Source organism: Epinephelus lanceolatus, chromosome 14, assembly GCF_041903045.1.
Source record: "Epinephelus lanceolatus isolate andai-2023 chromosome 14, ASM4190304v1, whole genome shotgun sequence".
NCBI classification, from domain to species: Eukaryota; Metazoa; Chordata; class Actinopteri; order Perciformes; family Serranidae; genus Epinephelus; species Epinephelus lanceolatus.
Window position 1 is genome coordinate 39,330,785 of NC_135747.1, and position 22,225 is coordinate 39,353,009.

General features: G+C 42.2%; 1 protein-coding gene across 1 annotated transcript in view; it reads left to right on the forward strand.

Moving 5' to 3' along the window:
• The window catches only part of htr2aa (5-hydroxytryptamine (serotonin) receptor 2A, genome duplicate a), an 85,480-nt gene extending 73,360 nt beyond the window's left edge, over positions 1 to 12,120 (forward strand). The window contains exon 3 of the mRNA XM_033617027.2: positions 10,489 to 12,120. Within this exon, the coding sequence (XP_033472918.1) occupies positions 10,489 to 11,351 (863 nt within the window). The 3' untranslated portion in view covers positions 11,352 to 12,120. The remainder of the gene's footprint in view (positions 1 to 10,488) is intronic.
• Positions 12,121 to 22,225: the final 10,105 nt, after the last annotated feature.

Genomic DNA, 22,225 nt, shown 5'->3' on the forward strand with positions numbered 1-22,225 from the left:
CGTACAGTGTGCTACACAAGTGTTTGTAATGTTCCTTTTTTTTAATCATGAAAATAATTGGTCAATGTTATAAGTGGACAAAATGTTTCCTCATCCACAGCAGGACCATGTCTGTTTTTGACATTTACCACTGTGGTACAGTGTATGCTGTATGACACTAAACATATATATGCAGCCCTTTTGTTTTTGCTCCCATTTTTCACAGGTTTAACTTTAAGATCTCTGATTTTATTCTGTCAAATGTTGGCCACAGATGTGTTCAAATCTGTGCTGAAGTTGCACTGCATGAGGCAAATGTTGGTCACAGCAGATACTGACTGATTCTCTGAGGTATCTGTGATCAAAACATGTTTCTGTAGCACCAGTCGTGCAAGATCCTGATAAATGTCTTTTTTTTTTTTTTTTAGGAGTGTCCTTTTATTGTGACCATTCCAAGGCACACCTGTGTAATGATGCTGTGTAATCAGTGTCTTGATATGCCACACCTGCCAGGTGGATGGATTATCTTGGAAAATAAGTGCTCACCAACACAGATCAGAACAAATTTGAGACCAGATTTAGGAGAAATATCTATTTAGTGCATAAAAGTCTCAGATCTTTAACTTAAACCTGTGAAAAATGGCAGCAGTTGAGTTTATTCACAGCTTCAGAGGACACATACATGGACTCTGTCTAACATTAGGGTAGACTAAGGCCAACTAAGCAAACCAAATCTACAAGAAAACCTGAAGAATTCAAAGAAACCGAACTACATTTATGCAGATAAACAGGAGAAATCAGAATCAATAAGAAACACACATACATGCAACAACATGTGGCTTTAGACAGGACAATAAGCCAGCTGAGGTCTGACGGCTGAGTTTAGAATCAGAGCCCGACTTTATCAAACTGCTAAGAGTGGAATTTTGGACTTCAGTGAAAGATGAAGGAAAACTCCTCCTTTTACTCCTCCGTGCACACGCAGGAGTAAAGCCACAGTTTTTATCAGTTCTTTGAACTTAAACTGCTGAAGTTATGAAAGCTCAGGAGGACTCTGATGTTGGTGAAGAGTAGATCCTAAATGGCTGCAGTTCAGAAACAAGTGAGCACACACTTTGACCGTTTATTTTTACAGTCACTCAAAAACACATGCCAGAGTGTCATTATTCAGAATATAATAGTTCCAGTTGTTCAATATCAAATTTAATCTGGATCAAAAACTGATTCTTTTGGATCAAACTCAATCCCCTGAAAAAGTTTCTGACAACCAACCCGGTGTCTTCCATTACCAGTGCTTGGGCAGTGACTTCTGTGTCAGACACAAAAAAAAAGCTGTCCTTTCACGCAGGCATGATACACAGTCGCCGTAGTTTAACAGTGTCCGGAAGCGTCGGGGGAAACGTGGTGGGAGAACAACGTAAGTTAAGGGGGCGGAAAAAAAGTGTCAATTCACGGTGTTGTACCAATGAAGTGCATTAATTTTGTAAGAAACTATGCAACCGTAAATTTCCTGTGAAAACAGAAGTGTATTTTGAAAACAGGCAATGCATGTTACACACATGTTCACACAGCAACAGCAACAACCAACACACCCAGGGTACCTTTCACATCATATCTCTATGTGGAAAGTCCATGATGAGGTGGGAGTAAGAGTGTGCTGGAACAAGACTTACTGAGGGTTTGATCCAGATCAAAACCAAGACTGCATTATCAGAGTCCTTTTTTTCTTTTGAACCCATTTTCAAGATCTGATCCAATCAGCCGAATAAGATTACTTCTGAATTACTGGACCTTCGTTTACATTCATTTTGAACGTTACTCATTCGTCATGCGTGCAAACAGCACAACCAAAGCTAGTATCCATTTTGTTTCCATTCACTTCCCCATTCATATTCTTTGTGTTACAATGTGTAACAAATTATGATTAAATTGGACACTGTGCTTCCCACAATAATCATAATAATATGAGTAGAACAAAAAGTAGAAATGCTGTTTAAACATCTTTACTGTCGATCACTAAACCTTCTCCAAATCATTTTAGTGACCTCATCAATAATTGATACGTTCTGAGAGACGCTTTCACTCTTGTTCAGTTCAGGTACTGTTAGAATATTTTATGTTTAAAATAATGTGAGTGAATTAACATTTTTATGAACTCAGATCTTCTTTCATCTGGATTTTGGCAGCTGGACAGTCAGAGAACAAAGTTCAGAGAGAGTTTAATCTGAAACAATACCAGTGAGGACCTTTAGAGAGAGCGTTAACACACTGAGGGTCTCCTCACAGTGACAGTGATACAAACATCTGTATGTGCGCTGCAGAGCACAGCCGAGCACAGCCGAGCCGTCAGAGGAGTACACAGTAGTTTTGGGTTAAACAGTTTTTTCGCCTCAGGACTGGATCTTCCAGATGAATCGCTGCTTTCACCGTCCGTCAATTCATTCACAGTCACTGTAACTCAGGCAGAGCAGAACGTCGGGTTTCCCTCCAGGCGTCAGACAGACAGACACAATGAGCTCAAACAGGATAACTCCCTCCCAAACCTCCGTGAACAGATGTGAGATCATGAGTTACAGATGAGACGCAGCAGCAGAGAGCAGGTTCCCTCAAACAGGAGGCTGAATATCTACCAACAAAATGTGTCTTTAGTCACAAAATGTTGCCAAATGACATTTATATACTGATATCGATCTCTTTTCAATTTAATGTTGATGTTAAACACTTTATACAGCTTTATAGTGAGTTGCAGGTCACTGTTTCACTCTCACTGCTGTCAGTGTCCTTTCCCAGCCTGTTCTCATCCTGAAATCATTAAATATTGCAGTTTGGTCACTGATTTCTTCGTCAGACACTGGCGAGAAAAGAGGGGGTGCCACACAGCATCAGTCTGAAACACCACCGGAAAACAACATTTAATTTGCTAAGGTAAAAGTGTGCAAGCCGTTGGAATTCTTCTGTGGATCTGTCAGTCAAGTAAAAAATCGTCTCATGTAGTCAGACCTCCACAGCGTTGTGTCAGTCTGGAATTGCCATGTTTGCATGATTGTGCTCAGGGGGAAAAACATTCTGGATTGTTTGTGTTTCTCTAAACCAATGACAGTCATCCTGGGCGGTGCTGAACCCAGGATGCAGTGACAGTGCCCTTGCAGAATAGTGTCGGGGGAACACACAGCGACAGGGCTAACTCTTAGCATCACATGGCTAACGTTACATAACAGTAAGTAAACGATTTAACGACACAGTCCAACCGTTTCAGTATCATAATGGCTCAGTGGTGGGTGTTAGCCAGTGTTGGGCAGTAACGCATTATTAGTAACGCGTTAGTTTTGGCAGTAACTAATACTACGCGTTAGTTTTTAAATTCAGTAACTCAGTTACCGTTACCAAACGGTGCGTTACTCTGTTATTTTTGGCCAGGTTTTAAAATGACACGCAGCATGCAGTATTCCTTCACAAACTGTAGTTCCCTTTCACTAAAACATTTTAGCCCTGAACAATAAAAAGATAGTCAAGTCAGATAGAGATATATGAACAATTCTTACCAGAGCATCTTAATGAAACACGTCTCTCACCATCTCTGAAGTCACTGTCGACCTCCTGGCCTCACCACAGTGCTGTAACGTTACATTAAGCCGTATCGCTTCTGTAGATTTTTAGTCCCAGTAACGTTATATCCAGTGACGTGATATCCATTGTTATGCCGAGGAAGCTTTTGTTGTGGACAGATAATGTCTGCGGTGGGCGACAGACTCATGTAGCTCTTCAAATGTTCTCTTTAGCTCATTTTCCATATTTGTATCCGAGTACTGTCGTTGTAAAACATTTAGCTGCCTGACAGCGAGTGACTCCACTTTAGTTACTTTGCTCAGTAACGCATTACTTTTTGGTTTAACTGAGTTATTTTTTAATGAAGTAACTAGTAATGGTAACTAGTTACTATTTTTCAGTAACTAGCACAACACTGGTGTTGCGCTGCTGCTGTGTTAGCTCCTGCTAACTGAGCAGACTCTCCAAAAAAGGATAGAATTCAGCTACTCGTTGACTGGTGATATTTCGAAAGCTGTGACAAACTAACTCCAACTGGTCGTGTCAGAAAAGAGAACACTGGGCATAAGAGTCCTGGGACCTCATTTATAAAAGAGTGCTTAGGATTCATACTAAAAGTTGACGTGCGCCCAAAAGCTGAAAATGGCGTGCGCCAAAAAATAATCTGATTTATAAAACTGTGCGCATGCACACTTGCACGCAATGTTCTCTTTATAAATCACAGACCTCCTGGAGTTGTGCGCACCCAGATCCGCCTCATATTCCGCCCTCTACACGCCCTAGTTCAACCATAAATGGCCATGCAAATCACCTCATGAATGCGATCTGCATATAAATAAGCCGGCATGCGAGTGTTCTCTCGTTGTGTGAGTCACGGTGACGGGTGAGAAATGAACCAAAAAATGGAATTTCTCCGAGACTGAGCTGGAGACCCTTTAACGGGAGGTGGAGGACTGAAGAAAGGTTTTATTTGGTGGCCACAGCAGCGGGATCACTAATAAAAGAAAGCAGAAAAAGTGGCAACACATCAACGCTGCTGATGCTGTCAGCTGTGTCTGTGGGACTGCACGGACAGTGACAGAGAAAAAAAAAGTGGTCTGATCTAAAGGTAGACCAAATATTTCTCCTCCTTTACCAATATGTAGTTAATGTGTTGCGTGCTTTTAAATTTGAGGATGTTTGACATTGATGTGCGACATAAAGAATCACATTTATTAAAGGTGGAGGCATAAAGGAGTATGTGCCAGTGCCATTTTGCGCAATTACGCACGAGGGTCACCGCAGTATTTATATGTTTATGGCAATTAGTCTGATCAGACACCCGGCCTGAATTACAGCACGAACCAGTGGTATCCCTGTCCCAAAATACAACGTGTAATTTGAAAAACAATTCAAAGATGAAAGTGTAATAGGCGAACACATTTCTTCATGCCGGTTTTGCCATGAACAGCAAATGTCTAAGTAGGGCTGATGAACGAGTGTAATGGTTGTGCGTAATGGCTGTATTTCGAGACATGATAAATGCACTGGAAATATTTAGCTAAATAAATAAATATATTCCATGCAGTTGCGCCATCCTCTCCCCCTCCTGCGCTCACAGAGTGGACAATGAGACGTTAGAGGCAGTGCGGATTAAATACGTATTTAGAAAGAATTTCAATTCAGGATTTGAGTTGGATTTTACAACGTTTTTATGAAACAATTATCACTCGCTCCAAGCGCAAAATAAGGCTGCTGGATTTAATTTCAATGATAACGTGGATCTAAGGTGGATATAGCGTGACATTAAATTTCTGTGAGACATCAATAAAAATCTGACTCCACTTCTCCACCTCGCTGTCTGCGTCGCCACTTCCCAGTGTCTTCCAAAATGTGCGCACGCATGACTCAGAGTTTGCTTACAGGTTTATTTTTATAAATCACAACCTTTGCGTGGGAAGTGGCGTACGCCACTTTCAAGCCCCGTTGTGTACACAAGTTGTTTCATTTGTTGTAGATCTTTACAACAATTAACCGTAAGAACAAAGCAGGTGAGCCTCATTGCTAGATCCAGATCTTAAGGATTTTAGCTCGGACATTGTTGTTGTTTACCAAAGATGATTTGGAAATGCTGACACACAGATAGCAGAAGGAACGGAGGATGCCGGCCAAAACAGTCAGCCAATGGCAGTGCATCAGGCTGTTCCCCCAGATTTTTATGTTTTCCTAGAAGGGCTGGGGGGGGGGGGGGGGGCAAGCGAGCAAGGCCTTTGAAATAGTAACCTCTAATCCAGGAGTGCAGAGACAGAGGATGGTAGGCATGGCTGTTCCCTGTGGAAATAGGATGGAGAGGCTTTCCCGCTAAATCAGCATGGCGGCTGCCTGGACGAGAGGAGCAAAGAGCAAGCTGCTTGAAGGATGGGGGAGGCTGAACAAGCCTCCTGCTGGCTATGGAGCAAGAGAGAGAGGAGGGAAGCTGGAAGCCAGGATCAGATGGGCAGTGACTTGGCCACAACTGCTGACCCACCAGCTGGAGAGTGTTGAAACACTCAATGAAGGTTGGGTACCACCTGACGACGTCTGATCCTGGTCAAAATCGGTTTGGATCTGTGTGAACTCTGAGTCATTTTCAGATACGTCCTAACCTAACCTCCATAAGTTTACATTAATTACGTAACTGCATGTTAAAGATGTAATGTCATTCGTGGGGCACAAGTTTGTAGGATATCATACAAACTGTTCTATGAGAATATGTTGCAAGTTTATAGCCACAGTCTACATCCAGTAAATCAGATTAAGAAAATAAAAGCGCTTTCTTGTTGCTCTGGTGCTGTCTGGTTGGTGGTGTCTGAGCTGCTGTCTGGAGCTTCTCCACATAAACTGAGAGGATGATGTGGGTCTGTAAGAATCGGATCAGTTTTCAAGCTGCAGATTTTCTCTTAAACTTCCTGTGCTGCATTTTGAAATGAAACCCTGAAAGTCTCCATCTCCTCTCTCTCCTCCTTCATCTCCTTTGTGTCTGTCGCTTCTCCCTCCCCTCTGTTTTCTCTCACTTGATCCCCTTTCATCTCCTCACCCACTTCTGTCAAGTTTTTCTCTCTTCCGTCTTGTGTCTGTGATTTCATGTATTTAGAGCAGAGAGTTGCCATCAGGGAGAAAAGGAGAAGACCAAAAAACTGACGGAAGCTGGCTTTTGATTCGTGGATTGTGGAGCGGTGTGGGGTGATGGATGCTCGGGGGGTTTTATCTGAAAAACGCAATGAATCCGAGCGCTCGTATCAACAATGTCACCTCGACAAATAACATTTGATCAGCAGATACGAAGCAGACAGTAATGATATTTTAGTCTGCATATAAAGTGTGCTCCCCCCTCCCTCTCACCTCCAGTGTGTCAGACACAGAACATTTAAAGACTGTGATTATGGATCCTGTGATCATGTGATTAGTTTGAATCGCCTGTATTTTAAAACATGAACCGTTATAGTCACAGCAGACAGCCTGTATCCACCCTGTAAACCTCAGTCGGTAATGAGGAGCCTGAATCTCATCACCATGGAGTTTTAATAAGAGCAGACGCCAGAACAGTGTTTGTCCCTGAGCTTCAGGGTCGGACGGCTCTTATAACTGTCTCTGCTCTTTGAAGAGATCACCTGCCAGTCAAACAGTGTGAGCGGGACTGTGATGTCATCTGTCTTATCTCACTTTATGTGCAGAAGTAGATACGTCAGTTTCAAACGTTGCTAACGTCACTGCACCCCTGCAACCACAAATAGCCCTCTCCCGTCATGCTGCTTTCATATGTCAGCGGACTAATTTGCCTGATCTTAATTGGTCTTTAGATCGTGGTATAAATGTAGATTAAAATGGGCTGAAGGAAGCTTTAAGTGCCTTAAAAAGTAGCTCCAGGAATGTAATTATGGTGGAAACAAAAGTCAAAACAGCTATTAAGTCTGAAAATGCGTCCATTCCTTGATTATATACATGTCTTTAGTCCATAAGGGTCCATTGGTCGAAAGAATCAGTCGTTCGCTCACTATCTGCTGACCTGGAGTATGAAACAGGCCCATGAGGTGGAAAATAAATATTTGTGTCTGAGGCTGGAAAGTGAGAAACCTTCAGACTGAACCCCTCCGGCTGCTTTTCTGTCAAACCATCCAGACTTAATGAGAATTATCCGTCTCTGACCCTCCTGCACCTGATGCGCAGCAACAGTTTCTGTCCACCCTCGCTGTGTCTGTCAATCCCCAACCTCCTCTTCCTCCTCCTCCTCCTCCCTCTATCTCTTTCTCTCACCTCCCTTGCGTTTGTTACTGGTACAGGTAATGAGAACACGACGTGAGGAAGATTGCTCAGTCTATCTCCTCCTGCCCAGTCCTGATGGTATGGGCTGAATATTTACAGCTTTCTTATCCTCACCCAGGAATTTATTTGGCTAATTTTTCATTAGATTTATCGTGACGTGTGACTGCAGAGGCAGTTTATTAAAAAATCTGACACAACAGTTACAACAGGAATAAGAGTTTAGGCTGAGGAAACTAAACAATGAGCAGCACATTTCACCGGGAGATCTGGACTCAAAGTGACCCTATTACCTGGACGCCCCCGTTGAGAGAACGATACAGAAATGTAGGTTAGAAATTGGCAGAAGACAATAACACACAGTGAACTGCCGTAGTGACCACAGGCTCAACCAACAGAGAGGCTGCTGACGAGAGGAGGTGGAGGTCAAATGGTGGCTTCCTCCCACTCTGTGACAGACAGACAGAAGAGAAAATTGAGCTTTACACCAGACTTAATGGAAAAGTTGACACATTTAAAAGTGAAGAGGTAGTGTGGCAGTGCTAGCAGTGCTTGTCTGGTGAAAAATTTGACAGACTGTACCTGCACTGCCTGCTGGTACCTGCTGGAAGCCACCGGAGAAAATACACAGCAAGAGTTTGACTGTTTGGTAGATTTTATGTTGATTAGACTTTTATTCAATAAGGAATGAAAATATTAGTGATAGGTTCAGGTCCAGGACTAGTAACAGCTCAGACTGTTAATAAAGTGAAAACAAATATAATATATAAATATAAATATACCATATTTCTTTGATTTAGAATAAATAGAATTAATAAATGTTGGAATGCTAAACTATATAGTAAACATTTTGTTAGTTAAAGGATGAATAAACATTTAACACGAAGATTTAAACAGGATTAAAGCGTGTAAAATGCAATTCATCATATTCTATATATCATCAGCATATTTCATCTTATACAACCCAGTCACCAGAAAAAATGCTGGCATTCAGACATTCTGTAAACCACAGCTATCTTACAGTTTTACATTATTATGTAGCAGATACGTTGAAACTTTACATTTCAACAAGGCTGTAGTTAACGTAGTTATGTTTAGACACAAAAACCATTTGGTCATGATTAGTAAAAAAATGTGTTTTGGCTTCAAATACCCAGTTTTGGCAACACAGTTCCTGCTGAATGTGCAGCTTGTCTCTGTATGAAACAGACACTTTTGGTGCTACTGTCCTGGCAGGAAATGCAGCGATGTCTTTGGAAAAAAAAAACTGCCGCTTTTGTTCCACTATCCCAGCCAGAAATGCAGCGGTGTCTCTCTGAGTAATAACAACTTTTGGTGCCACTATGTTGGGCAGAAAAGCAGCATTGTCTCAGTAAAAACAACTGCTTTTCATGCAACTATCCCAGCAGAAAAAGACCCGTTGTCTTGGTACAAAACAACTTTTTTTCTGCCACTTTCACAGGGCAGAAATGCAGCAAATCTCAGTAAGAAACAATGGCTTTTCATGCCAGCAGGAAAAGCCACAGTCTCTGTAAATAACAACTGTTTTCTGTGCCACTATCCCAGAAGGACAAGCAGCAATGTTTGGTAAAAAATGGCTGCATTTCGTGTTACTATCCTAACTTGAAAACCAGCAATGTCAGCATATATAATAACCCCTCTTTGTACCACTATCCCAGGTGGAAAGCAGCATGTCTCAGTAAATACAACCACATTTTGTATTACTATCCAGGTTGAAAAGCAGCAACATCTGTGTAAACAGTAACTGCTTTTCTACCCAGGATAGTGGCACAAAAAGGGGTTATGAAGACAGTGATTTCTCTGTAAAGAACAACAAAGCAGCAATGTCTGTGTAAATAATAACCCCTTTTTGTGCCACTATCTTGGGTGGAAAAGCAGCGATGTGTTGGTAAAAACAAGGGTTTTTCCATGTACAAAAAGCTGCTGGAAAGACAGAAATGAGTCATAAAATCATAAGCTGTTTTGTTGCTTATAAACTATGTTACTTTTTTAATAACATTAATGTTATATGTATAAAACATGCATATATAACATTCGAGTTTTGCAGAAATGTACAATGCCAGCATTTTCTCCTGGCAACTGGGCTGCTTCATATATACATATCAACTTCCTGAAATGTTTAAACTTCTCATTATGATGATCTCTGTATACTGAGATACAGAACATCTGCGCATTATTACTGTTAAATTATTCAAATCAGAGTCGTTTACTTTGATGTATGAAATTAATTTTGCTGCATTATTAAGTTTTGTAATCACCAATTTCTGTCTGCAGCCTCGAAATTAACAGGATTTATTCTGAGACACTTTTTTGTACTAATTAAATGCCAACACGTATAACGAGAAGACCTTTCACCCCGTCACACAAGTCAGACTGTTTGTCTTCATATTTGTAGCCTATACATGTTGGCTTTAACGCCCTTATTGTCTTATTGTCTTGCTTTATACAGTTTCTGTATTTCTGCTGAATTTTGGTGTGTTTACACCGTTACAGGCGGTGGAATTTTACATTGTTGATGCTTAAATAAAGGATCTGAATTCCTCTCACCCACCAGCTCAAATCTCCTCTCACACAAACAGCCACAAATATTGACATGAATCACAGCGATTGTTCTGGGTTTTTGATTTTCCTCTCATCTCTGTGCTGCTTCCTTCCTCTCTGCAGGGATCTCCATGCCCATTCCTGTGCTGGGACTCAGAGACCACTCCAAGGTCTTCAAAGACGGCAGCTGCCTGCTGACAGATAACAACTTTGTGCTGGTCGGCTCCTTTGTGGCCTTCTTCGTGCCCCTCACCATCATGGTCGTCACCTACTTCCTGACCATCAACGCCCTGCAGAACGAAGCCACGCTCTGCCTGGACCAGCTGGTCCCGCGGCCCAAATGGAGCACGACGTTCACGCTGAGCTTCTTACCGCAGACCTCGCTGTCCTCTGAGAAACTCTTCAGACGCTCAATTAGCCGCGAGGCCGGCGGCAGAGGAAGCAACAGTGGCCTGGGAGGCGCTCGGGGGAGCGTCTCCGGCTCGCTGTTTGGACGCCGCACCATGCAGTCCATCAGCAACGAGCAGAAGGCGTCCAAGGTACTCGGGGTGGTGTTTTTTCTCTTTGTGGTCATGTGGTGCCCGTTCTTCATCACCAACGTGCTGGTGGTGGTGTGTGACCCGGCGGTGTGTGACGCAGGACTCATGGGAGGCCTGCTGAACGTTTTCGTGTGGGTCGGATACTTGTCCTCCGCAGTCAACCCGCTGGTCTACACACTGTTTAATAAAACATACCGAGCAGCGTTCCTGCGCTACGTCCGCTGCCGGTACCAGCCGGAGAAGAAGCCTCTTCAGCTCATACTGGTGAACACCATCCCACCGCTGGCTTACAGCTCCACCCAGCTGCCCCTGGGCGACGTCGGGAAGTTAAGAAACGGAGTGACGCATTCTGGTGGCGAAATGAAGGACTTCTCTTTACCCGGACAGGAAACAGAGAAGTCTAGGTCAGATAGCAGTCGCTGTGACAAGGATGAGAGCTGCGTGTGAATAAACACCAACATAAAAGGTTGATCCTATGAAACTCACGGATCAGATAAACTTCTGTGGTCACATCATATGTGGGAGCGAGGTTTAAAGTCAAAGTGCCAAAGACAAAGTGCCTCCCAGTCAGCGGTTTAGAAACTGAGGTCATGAGCTCCCCGACATGTCAACAAAATAAAAATATAGTCTGAATTTGTACATTTCACTGTAGTCAGCTTCTGATCCATGACTCACCAACAGAGTCTGGATCAGCTTAGTGAAGTTTGTAAGTTCCCTATTACAACACAAACACCTTTTGATCACCCAAAATTTGTTAATCAATGCTTGCGTCATGGATTAAACGAGAAGTGTGTCAGATTTAGGGGGATTAAGTGGTGTCTAACAGTGAAGATTGCAGATTGCAACCAGCTTAAACTTCTCCTGGTTAGAATTCCTTCACCGTTCAGGAATTATCCACAGAGGTCTCTTCCTCTCTAAAACAAATGGACCAGGGGCCTCATGTACAAAGACTTGCGTGGATTTCCTACTAAAACATGGCGTACGCTTAAATCCAGAAAACGTTGTACGCACAAAAATATCCAGATGTATGAATCAGTGCGTATGCATGAATCCAAGTACATTTTTTTGTACATCCCAATCAACGTGGAATTGAGCGCACATGTTGGAGTACCCAACCCCTCCCTGTCCATGCCCCTATTTAAATATGCAAATCATATTTAAATGAACCCTGCACCTGAGATTCCCCTCTCTGCATGATCAGAAAATTAAAACAAAATAATGAATAAGACAGGAAAAAAAAGAAAATCTTCACAGAATGCGAATTGGAAACGCTACTCACTTAAGTGGAGGCGCGCAAAGATGTACTTTTTGGCACACTGTCCTCCGGCATCAATACAAAACGCAAGGTGAGTGAGTGGGAGAGTGTGTGTGAGGCTGTCAATGCTGTGGGGACAGAAAAGCGTACACACGCAGAATTAAAAAAGAAGTGGTCTGACATTAAGGTGGACGTGAAGCGGAGGATGGCTGCCCACCGTGTTTTGTGGCCAAAACAGGCGGGAGGACAGGAGAGGAGGAGCTCACCCCGTTTGAACAGAGAGTCGCCTGGGGTCAATTGAAAGCAGACAAATAATTATGTGAACTGGATTTACAGTTTCCATTTGTTAATTTTATACACCACTTACACGGATCACACACTATTGTTGTAAATGAATGCAGAAGTGCGCCGGGGAAAAGGTGTGGCTGATTAAGAAATGTCACACTTTACGCACGGGTTTATTGACATGAGTACTTTACACACAGAGACAATCAGGGGCTTGTTAGAAAGCTCTGAAGCTGTAGTTTAAAAAACAGCAAGTCACTAACTTTAACCACTGACTAGTACTGATGCTGTGAAGGCAGGATAATATTTGAGGGCGCACATGTTCAGTGCGCATCAGGGGGATTAATATTAGGACAATTAGAGGAATAAATTATTTACTCACCAAGAAGCCACCCATCACGCACAGTGCCAGCTACTCTGTTCCCAACCATGCTGTTGGGAACAGAGTAGCTGGCACTGTTCCCAACAGCATGGTTGGGAACAGAGTAGCTGGCACTGTTCCCAACCATGCTGTTACTCAGAATGTAGGCTATGACTCGTGTGTTGAACCAGGCCACCTCGCCACAATGTTGGTTAATTGCATTTGCGCATCACATATGATCTGTACATTGATCGAAACAAAAACAAATTCATCCTGTGATGGCGCTTTTACAATGTGTGTGCATTCGATAGCTCTGGTAACATTAGGAAAACCGGCTATCACTGCAAATTGCGCTTTAATGTTGGCCTGTTCAGCTGCATATGGGAATTTGATATACCTGGCTGACATGCGGATAATTCCGTCCCACACAGCTGGCATGACTCGGCTCAGGGTCAACTGGCACACTCCCGATCGGTCGGCCAGCTCCCTCTGGAATGCCCGTGTTGCTAGGAGTCCCGGTGTGGTCAGCACCTGTATGGATACAGGCAGCGTATGGCTCCTCGCTGTATCGTGCTCCAAGGTCGGCCGCAGCTCTGCGCACAGTTCCAGGAGGATTGCCCTCGGGAACCAATGCGGCAAATACTGCTAAAACAGCCATTGTTGTTAACGGTATTTTTGGCACCACTTTGCGCAAGCTTTTATATCCACTCATCTAATTGCAAACACGGGGGTGTGTTAATTGTTCATCAGTGTTAATTGTTGATGTGTCTGTGATGTACACATCACTCTGAGGACTAATTGTTTTCACATTTATTTATTAAAACAGTTTCCCAGCATCACCTCTAAGTGTCGCCAAAGGATCAACAGCTGTAGAAACGTGCGTACGCCAGCCATGAAGTTGGCGTAAGGCACCGCACATTTCCACGGTCATTTCACTCTTGATACATCTGAACTTTGCTGTGGAAAAGGACGTACGCCACGTTTTTGTGCGTACGCACTCTTTGTACATGAGGCCCCTGGTGATTTAAGCCGGCATCTGAAGAGTTGGACTGAGAACACAATGGCTCACCTTTTTTATCCCTTTGATAACACAAGATCCAGACAATCAGGAGGTTTTACTGGGAGCTGAATTATCCACAAGGTCTCTTCCTTTCCAAAACAGACAATAAAAATACATAAGGTAGTTTCACATGGAAAAACATCAGTGTCTGCTCCCTATGTAGGTGTAAACGGCTCATTCTAAAGGTAAAAAAAAAAACAACGATTTTTATCTCTAGGTGATTATAAACTAAAGGAAACATACTTATTATATTATGTTGCATTTCTGCCAATATATCCCCTTAAATCCTGCACACTGGAGCTTTAAAATCCCCAAAAGGTTTCAGAGTCTTCTCCACACTGCTAGCAAAACATATCAATTATTTGTCAAGTAATCTTTTAAAGATACTGAGTCGTTCAGTATCTTCCAATCTGAGAGCTAAACGAGATGAGAACGAGGAACAGTCCATGAAAATGATGTGAGACGCTCTTTTGCCGGTACAAAAGTAACAGAATTTACCGACTTTATAAACTCTTTGGACAGAAGGGTAAAAAAAAAAAAAAAAAAGTTTTTATAGATTCTTCACATTATTTCATTTTTCACGGATGCTCAGCTGCAGTGACCTCGGCTCCCCCCTCATTTCGCCGGCTCCTTGGCATCAGTCAGGTGGCCTTTACCTCCCATCATACCTTTGGGTGGATCAGCAGGGATTAGACTGGATTTCCTACCACCTTATCAGATGTTAGAGTCAGGGGAGGAAAATCCAGGATGAGCCTGAAACACCGGGACTCCAGACTCTCACAGAGGTCAGATAAATAAGAGAAGGAAAGGCTCCTGCTGCTTCGGTATTTTCTGTTGAAAATAACAGAGAATAAATATTCTGTCTGAAAACATGTTACAGAGAGACGACGTAAATAAATCTATATTTGTATTTTGTGCAGATATATGTGAATAAATGTAAATGATTGTTGAGGTTTTTGTTATTTACAAGTAGGAAGAGGATACCTGATGATGCAGTGTGAAGGTTGTAAAATGAGATTACATTGGCAGGAAATGAACTGCAGATGTTTCCACTGTAAAAGTCACTTTTCATTGTGTTCCTCTCAGACTACCAGTGCACACATTGGCATCAGTTCTCCAGAAGCATCGAGGTTTCTCCTTCAGTCTTTACATGTTGTAAAACATGGTTGCCACATCTTTTAAAGTTTATTTCAAATTGTGCTGATATGGATCTGTTGTGTGAGACGGGGGGGGGATCACCTGGAGGAAGGTCAGACGCTGGATTAAAGCACGAAGGTTGTCCTGAACCATGGATGTATTAACATGATGTAGCTCAGATCAGAAGTAGACTTCTTATTAAAACAGTTGTAGTTGAAATTTGAACACGACATGAATTTTAGATGCTGCTGCAAACAAAGTCAAAAGAAAAACTTGGATGCAGCACACGTTCATTCACAAACACCGACTGTGAAAAACAGTTTGCTCTACAAATGATCATAAGGAGCCCTGTGGAGTTTTCTTCTAAATAAACTGGAGCTATGGTCACACTCAGTGCTGTTGCCACCGTATTTTAGTTCCTGTCCCGTCACCTCTCCCCCTGACTCTGCCAGGTGCTGTTAAACTGTAATGGTGACTGGCTGCATATCATACTGACGTTAAAAGGAGTCAGTCATTGCCCCCGCACTGGATTTCGACGACTTCAGAGTGAGACCAGGTTGCATTGAGTTGTTTTTTGGAATGTTGCTTCCCCATACTCTGATCTTCTACTGAAGTAAAAGTAGTACTACCAGAGTGTAGCAGTAATCAGTTGCAAGGGAAAATCCTGCAGTCAAACTCTGGTTGAAGTAAAAGTGCAAAAGTCTGAACATCAAAACACACTTAAACTACCAATAGTACAAGTACTTATTATGCAAAATGGTCTATTTCAGAATAAATGATATAATTTTATTGGATCATAATTATTGTTGCATTAATGTTTTCATCACTTAAATGCTGCATCTGGTAAACATTAAGCTACTTTATGTACTGATGAGTAGTTTAATCTATGATAATAATAATTTATTTGTTGATTATATTGTGTATTAATAATCTGAATTTGAAAAGTCAAAAATATGTAGTGCAGTAAAAAGTAAAATATTTCACTCTGATATGTAGTGAAGTAGAAGTACAGTTTATAGAAAATAGAGTAACTTAGGTGAAGCAAAAGTACGTCAAGTGCAGTACTTAAGTACTTTCCATCACTAGCCATGTTTCCATCAGCCTGTGTAGATGCGCGTCTAGAAGTATCACATTGGAAAATTATGATGGAAACGCCAAAATTCAAATTAAAATCCCCTGATTCGCACAAACTAAAATACACTCACTTTAGCCGGGTTTTGGTTGATTTGAAAAAATGTTGGTGTGGTGATATCCACACTCCGGGTCGGGAAGGTGGTAATGCATTTACAAGCTGGTTGCCAAACGCCAGAAAACGTAGAAGAAGAAGAATGCGAGACTTGTTTTGTTTCCGGTTCTGCAGAAAACTTGCGCGAGTTCGTAGTTTTCACCAAAGTCCGTACATTTAATGGAAACACACAGGATTCATATTTATTTTAATGCACATTTCCCAATGATTCAAATCACTTTTGGATGGAAACATAGCTGCTGCCACCTGTCAATCAGTGAAATAGCACAAAACTATGAACAGTGGGGTTGAGCCGAATACGCAGATGACACGAGTATCTCCTACTGATAATGTACTGTGTACAAGCACAAGTATTACTCAATTAAAATGTGTAAATATCTGAACTTGCACTTCAGGTAGCTAAATAGCTCACTTCTGGTTAAGCCACACCCACTTCAATTTAAACTCCGCCCATTGGACCTGACATGGTGCGTTGGTAAATTCAGTCTGACGCTTGTTAGCTAGTGTTGGCTCATGTCTGTGGAGAACTGAGATTGACGTGCTGACGTATTGCGGTAAGCGAGTTGTGTCATTTCCGGTGTTTCTGTGACAGTGTCTCTGTACTGCTCTGGTGAATTCTGCTAGCCTGCTTTCTCACCTCAGTTGCTTTAACGCTGCTTTAACGTCTACTTCAAGTCATAACCCACACTGGTTCTGTTTAAGCACTTATAGCTCTCCTTCTTTCTACGACTTTCTCGCTAATCTCTTAGCTGTTGTTTGCACGCTCTTAGCCTTGTTAGCTACTTTAGCTTAGCCATGGCTTCTCCTTCTCATGCTCTTTCTTGCCCGGTGTGCCAAATGTTCAGTTATGCCTCTGCCTCCTTTAGCGACAGTGGTAATTGTAATAAGTGTAGCTTATTTGCTGCGTTGGAGGCGAGGCTTAGTGAATTAGAAGCGCGGCTCCGCACCATGGAAAACCATTCAGTAGCTGCGGTAGTTAGCCAGCCCCCTGTAGCCGGTGCGGAGCCACATAGCATAGCCTTAGCCTCAGCTAACTGTCCTCCGGTAACTCCCGTTCAGCCGGGAGGTTGGGTTACGGTTCGCCAGAAGCACAGCTCCAAGCAGAAGCCCACGGCTCACCACCAGCCTGTTCACGTTTCCAACCGCTTTTCCCCACTCAGCGACACACCCGCTGAGGATAAAACTCTGGTTATTGGCAGCTCTATTCTGAGGAACGTGAAGTTAGCAACACCAGCGGCCATAGTCAAATGTATCCCTGGGGCCAGAGCGGGCAACATTGAATCAAATTTAAAACTGCTGGCTAAAGCTAAACGTAGATTCAGTAAGATTGTTATTCACGTCGGCGGCAATGACACCCGGTTACGCCAATCGGAGGTCACTAAAATTAATATTGCCTCGGTGTGTGAATATGCAAAAACGATGTCGGACTCCGTAGTTTTCTCTGGACCCCTCCCAAATCTGACCAGTGATGACATGTTTAGCCGCATGTCATCATTTAACCGCTGGCTGTCCAGGTGGTGTCCAGCAAACGATGTGGGTTTTGTTAATAATTGGCAAACTTTCTGGGGAAAACCTGGTCTTATTAGGAGAGACGGCATTCACCCCACTTTGGATGGAGCTGCTCTCATTTCTAGGAACCTGGCAAATTTTATTAGTAATTTAAATCCCTGACAACCCAGAGTTGAGACCAGGACAGAGAGTTGCAGTCCTAAACGCCTCTCTGAGCTTCTAGTTCAGTTACCCAGCCATAGTTTTCATAGTTTTATACAAACGGTGTCTGTCCCCCGACCACCTAAATTATTTAAATCTAAAATTAAACAAAGAGAAGTTGTGCATAACAACCTCATAAAAATTAAAACCTCTTCTGTGACAGAAAGACAAAACAGGAGAATTAAATGCGGACTGTTAAATATCAGGTCTCTATCGTCTAAAGCAGTGTTAGTAAACGAATTAATATCAGATAATCATATTGATTTACTCAGTCTCACTGAAACCTGGCTGTGTCAAGATGAATATGTTAGTCTAAATGAGTCCACTCCTCCCAGTCATAATAATACCCACATTCCTCGAGGCAGCGGCCGAGGAGGGGGAGTTGCAGCCATTTTTAACTCTAGTCTGTTAATCAGCCCTAAACCTAAACTAGATTATAATTCATTTGAAAGCCTCGTTCTTAGTGTTTTACATCCGACCTGGAAAACCTCGCAGCCACTTTTATTTGTTATAGTGTACCGTGCTCCTGGCCCGTATTCTGAATTTGTATCTGAATTCTCAGAGTTTTTATCCAGTTTAGTTCTTAAATCAGATAAAGTTATTATTGTAGGCGATTTTAACATTCATGTCGACGTTGATAATGACTCCCTGGCTACCGCGTTTATCTCATTAATAGACTCCATTGGCTTCAGTCAGGGTGTACATGAACCCACTCATTGTTTTAACCATACCCTCGATCTAGTTCTGACGTATGGAATTGAAATTGATAACCTAAAAGTCTTTCCACAGAATCCCTTGCTATCAGATCATTATCTGATTACTTTTGATTTCTTTTTACTCGATTACACGCCACTCAGCAACAGTTACTATACTAGATGTTTATCAGATAGTGCTGTCACAAAATTTAAGGAAAAGATTACTTCGTCGTTAAATTCAATACCAATACCTTCAGTAACAGAGGTTTCCCGTGCCGACTTTAACCTCTCCCAAATTGATCATTTTGTTGATAGCGCCGTAGGCTCGCTGCGAACAACGCTCGACTCTGTAGCTCCTCTTAAAAAGAAGTTAACAAAGCAAAGAAAGTTTGCTCCTTGGTATAACTCTCAAACCCGTAGGTTAAAACAAATATCGCGAAAATTTGAAAGGAATTGGCGATTAACCAAACTGGAAGAATCTCGTTTAATCTGGACAGACAGTCTCAAAACTTATAAGAGGGGCCTCCGCAATGCCAGAGCAAACTATTACTCAGCATTAATAGAAGAAAACAAGAACAACCCCAGGTTTCTTTTCAGCACTGTAGCCAGGCTGACTGAGAGTCAAAGCTCTATTGAGCCTTGTATTCCTTTAGCCCTTAGCAGTAATGATTTTATGAGCTTTTTTAATGACAAAATTCTAACTATTAGAGGCAAAATTCATGACCTCCTGCCCTCAGATGGTAGGCCTACCTATCTAACCTCAAACACAGCTGTAGAATCTAATATATATTTAGATTGCTTCTCCCCAATTTCTCTTCAAGAATTGACCGCAGTGATTTCTTCATCTAAATCATCAACGTGTCTCTTAGACCCCATCCCAACTAGGCTACTTAAGGAGGTCTTTCCTTTAGTTAACACTCATATATTAGATATGATCAATATATCCCTATTAACAGGCTATGTACCACAGTCTTTTAAGGTAGCTGTAATTAAACCTCTCCTAAAAAAGCCCACCCTGGATCCAAAGGTGTTAGCCAACTATAGACCAATATCTAATCTTCCCTTTATGTCAAAGATCCTTGAGAAAGTAGTCGCAGACCAGCTGTGTAATTTTCTCCAGGATAATAATTTATTTGAGGAATTTCAGTCAGGATTTAGAGTGCATCATAGCACTGAGACAGCTCTAGTTAAAATTACAAATGACCTTCTGATTGCTTCAGACAAAGGACTCGTCTCTGTTCTTGTTTTATTAGATCTTAGTGCGGCGTTTGACACAATTGACCATCAAATTCTACTGCAGAGACTGGATCACTTAATTGGCCTAAAAGGTTCAGCACTAAGCTGGTTTAAATCTTATTTATCTGATCGTTTTCAATTTGTTGACGTTCGTAATGAATCATCCTTATGTACCAAAGTTTGTTTTGGAGTTCCGCAAGGTTCTGTGCTCGGACCAATCCTATTTACTCTATATACGCTTCCTTTAGGTAACATCATTAGAAATCACTCTATAAATTTCCATTGTTATGCAGATGATACACAGTTGTATTTATCGATGAAGCCAGAAGAAAGTAATCAATTAACTAAACTCCATAACTGCCTTAAAGACATAAAAAATTGGATGAGCACCAATTTCCTGATGTTAAATTCAGACAAAACTGAAGTTATTGTTCTTGGCCCCAAACAACTCAGAGACTCTTTATCTGATGACATAGTTTCTCCAGATGGCATTGCTCTGGCCTCTAGCACTACCGTAAGAAACCTCGGAGTAATATTTGATCAAGATTTGTCTTTTAATTCTCATTTAAAGCAAACCTCACGGACTGCATTTTTTCATCTGCGTAATATTGCGAAAATTAGGCCTATCCTGACCCGAAAAGATGCAGAAAAATTGGTCCACGCTTTTGTTACCTCAAGGCTGGATTACTGTAACTCTCTATTATCAGGTAGCTCTAGTAAGTCCTTAAAAACTCTCCAGCTAATTCAGAATGCAGCAGCACGTGTACTAACAGGAACTAAGAAACAAGATCATATTTCTCCTGTTTTAGCTTCTCTGCACTGGCTCCCTGTAAAATCCAGAACTGAATTTAAAATCCTACTGTTAACTTATAAAGCTCTAAATGGTCAAGCTCCGTCATATCTTAGAGAGCTCATAGTGCCATATCATCCCACCAGAACACTGCGCTCTGAGAACGCAGGGTTACTCGTGGTCCCTAAAGTCTCCAAAAGCAGATCAGGAGCCAGAGCCTTCAGCTATCAGGCTCCTCTCCTGTGGAATCATCTTCCTGTTACGGTCCGGGAGGCAGACACCGTCTCCACATTTAAGACTAGACTTAAGACTTTCCTCTTTGATAAAGCTTATAGTTAGGGCTGGCTCAGGCTTGCCCTGTACCAGCCCCTAGTTAGGCTGACTTAGGCCTAGTCTGCCGGAGGACCCCCTATAATACACCGGGCTCCCTCTCTCTCTCTCTCTCTCTCTCTCTCTCTCTCTCTCTCTCTCTCTCACTCTCTCACTCTCTCACTCTCATCCTATTACTGCATCTTGCTAACTCGGCCATTCTGGATGTCACTAACTCGGCTTCTTCTCCGGAGCCTTTGTGCTCCACTGTCTCTCAGAATAACTCATACCGCAGCGGTGCCTGGACAGTGTGACGTGTGTGGTTGTGCTGCTGCCGTGGTCCTGCCAGATGCCTCCTGTTGCTGCTGCCATCATTAGTCATTAGTCATACTTCTACTGTTATTATACACATATGACTATTGTCACACAAGTATACTGTCAGATATTAATACATACTTTCAACATATTGTACCACAGTAGCCAGAACTATAACTATAATATTATTACTTTCATTAATGTTGTTGTAAGCTACTGTCATTACCTGCATCTCTCTCTCTCTCTCTCTCTCTCCCTCTCTCTCTCTCTCTCTCTCTCCCTCTCTCTGTCTCATTGTGTCATATGGATTACTGTTAATTTATTATGCTGATCTGTTCTGTACGACATCTATTGCACGTCTGTCCGTCCTGGAAGAGGGATCCCTCCTCAGTTGCTCTTCCTGAGGTTTCTACCGTTTTTTTTTTTCCCCCGTTAAAGGGTTTTTTTTTGGGGAGTTTTTCCTTATCCACTGTGAGGGTCTTAAGGACAGAGGGATGTCGTATGCTGTAAAGCCCTGTGAGGCAAATTGTGATTTGTGATATTGGGCTTTATAAATAAAATTGAAAATTGAAAATTGAATTCAGAGTTCAGATTCAGATACAGACAATGATGCACTTGCTCATCCCTAGTTGTCAGGATTTGAATCGTGCATCCTTATGCACGAAAAACAAAATGGAGACCCACTTTTATGATCATATTGCTCCACAGCGCTGGTAGTGGTCAAGAACTCCACAGGGTGCCTTTATGTGAGGTGAATGTTTTCTCCACGCTCTTATAAACCTGATGCAGTGTTCCAAGACAATGGTCATTCATTCTAATGAAAGTTGCTGCATCAAGAAAGGAACTATTCCCTCCTGATTTCTTTGGTGTTGTCGTCTACAATACTAAATCTTAAAATTCACAATACAAATGGTTATATTTA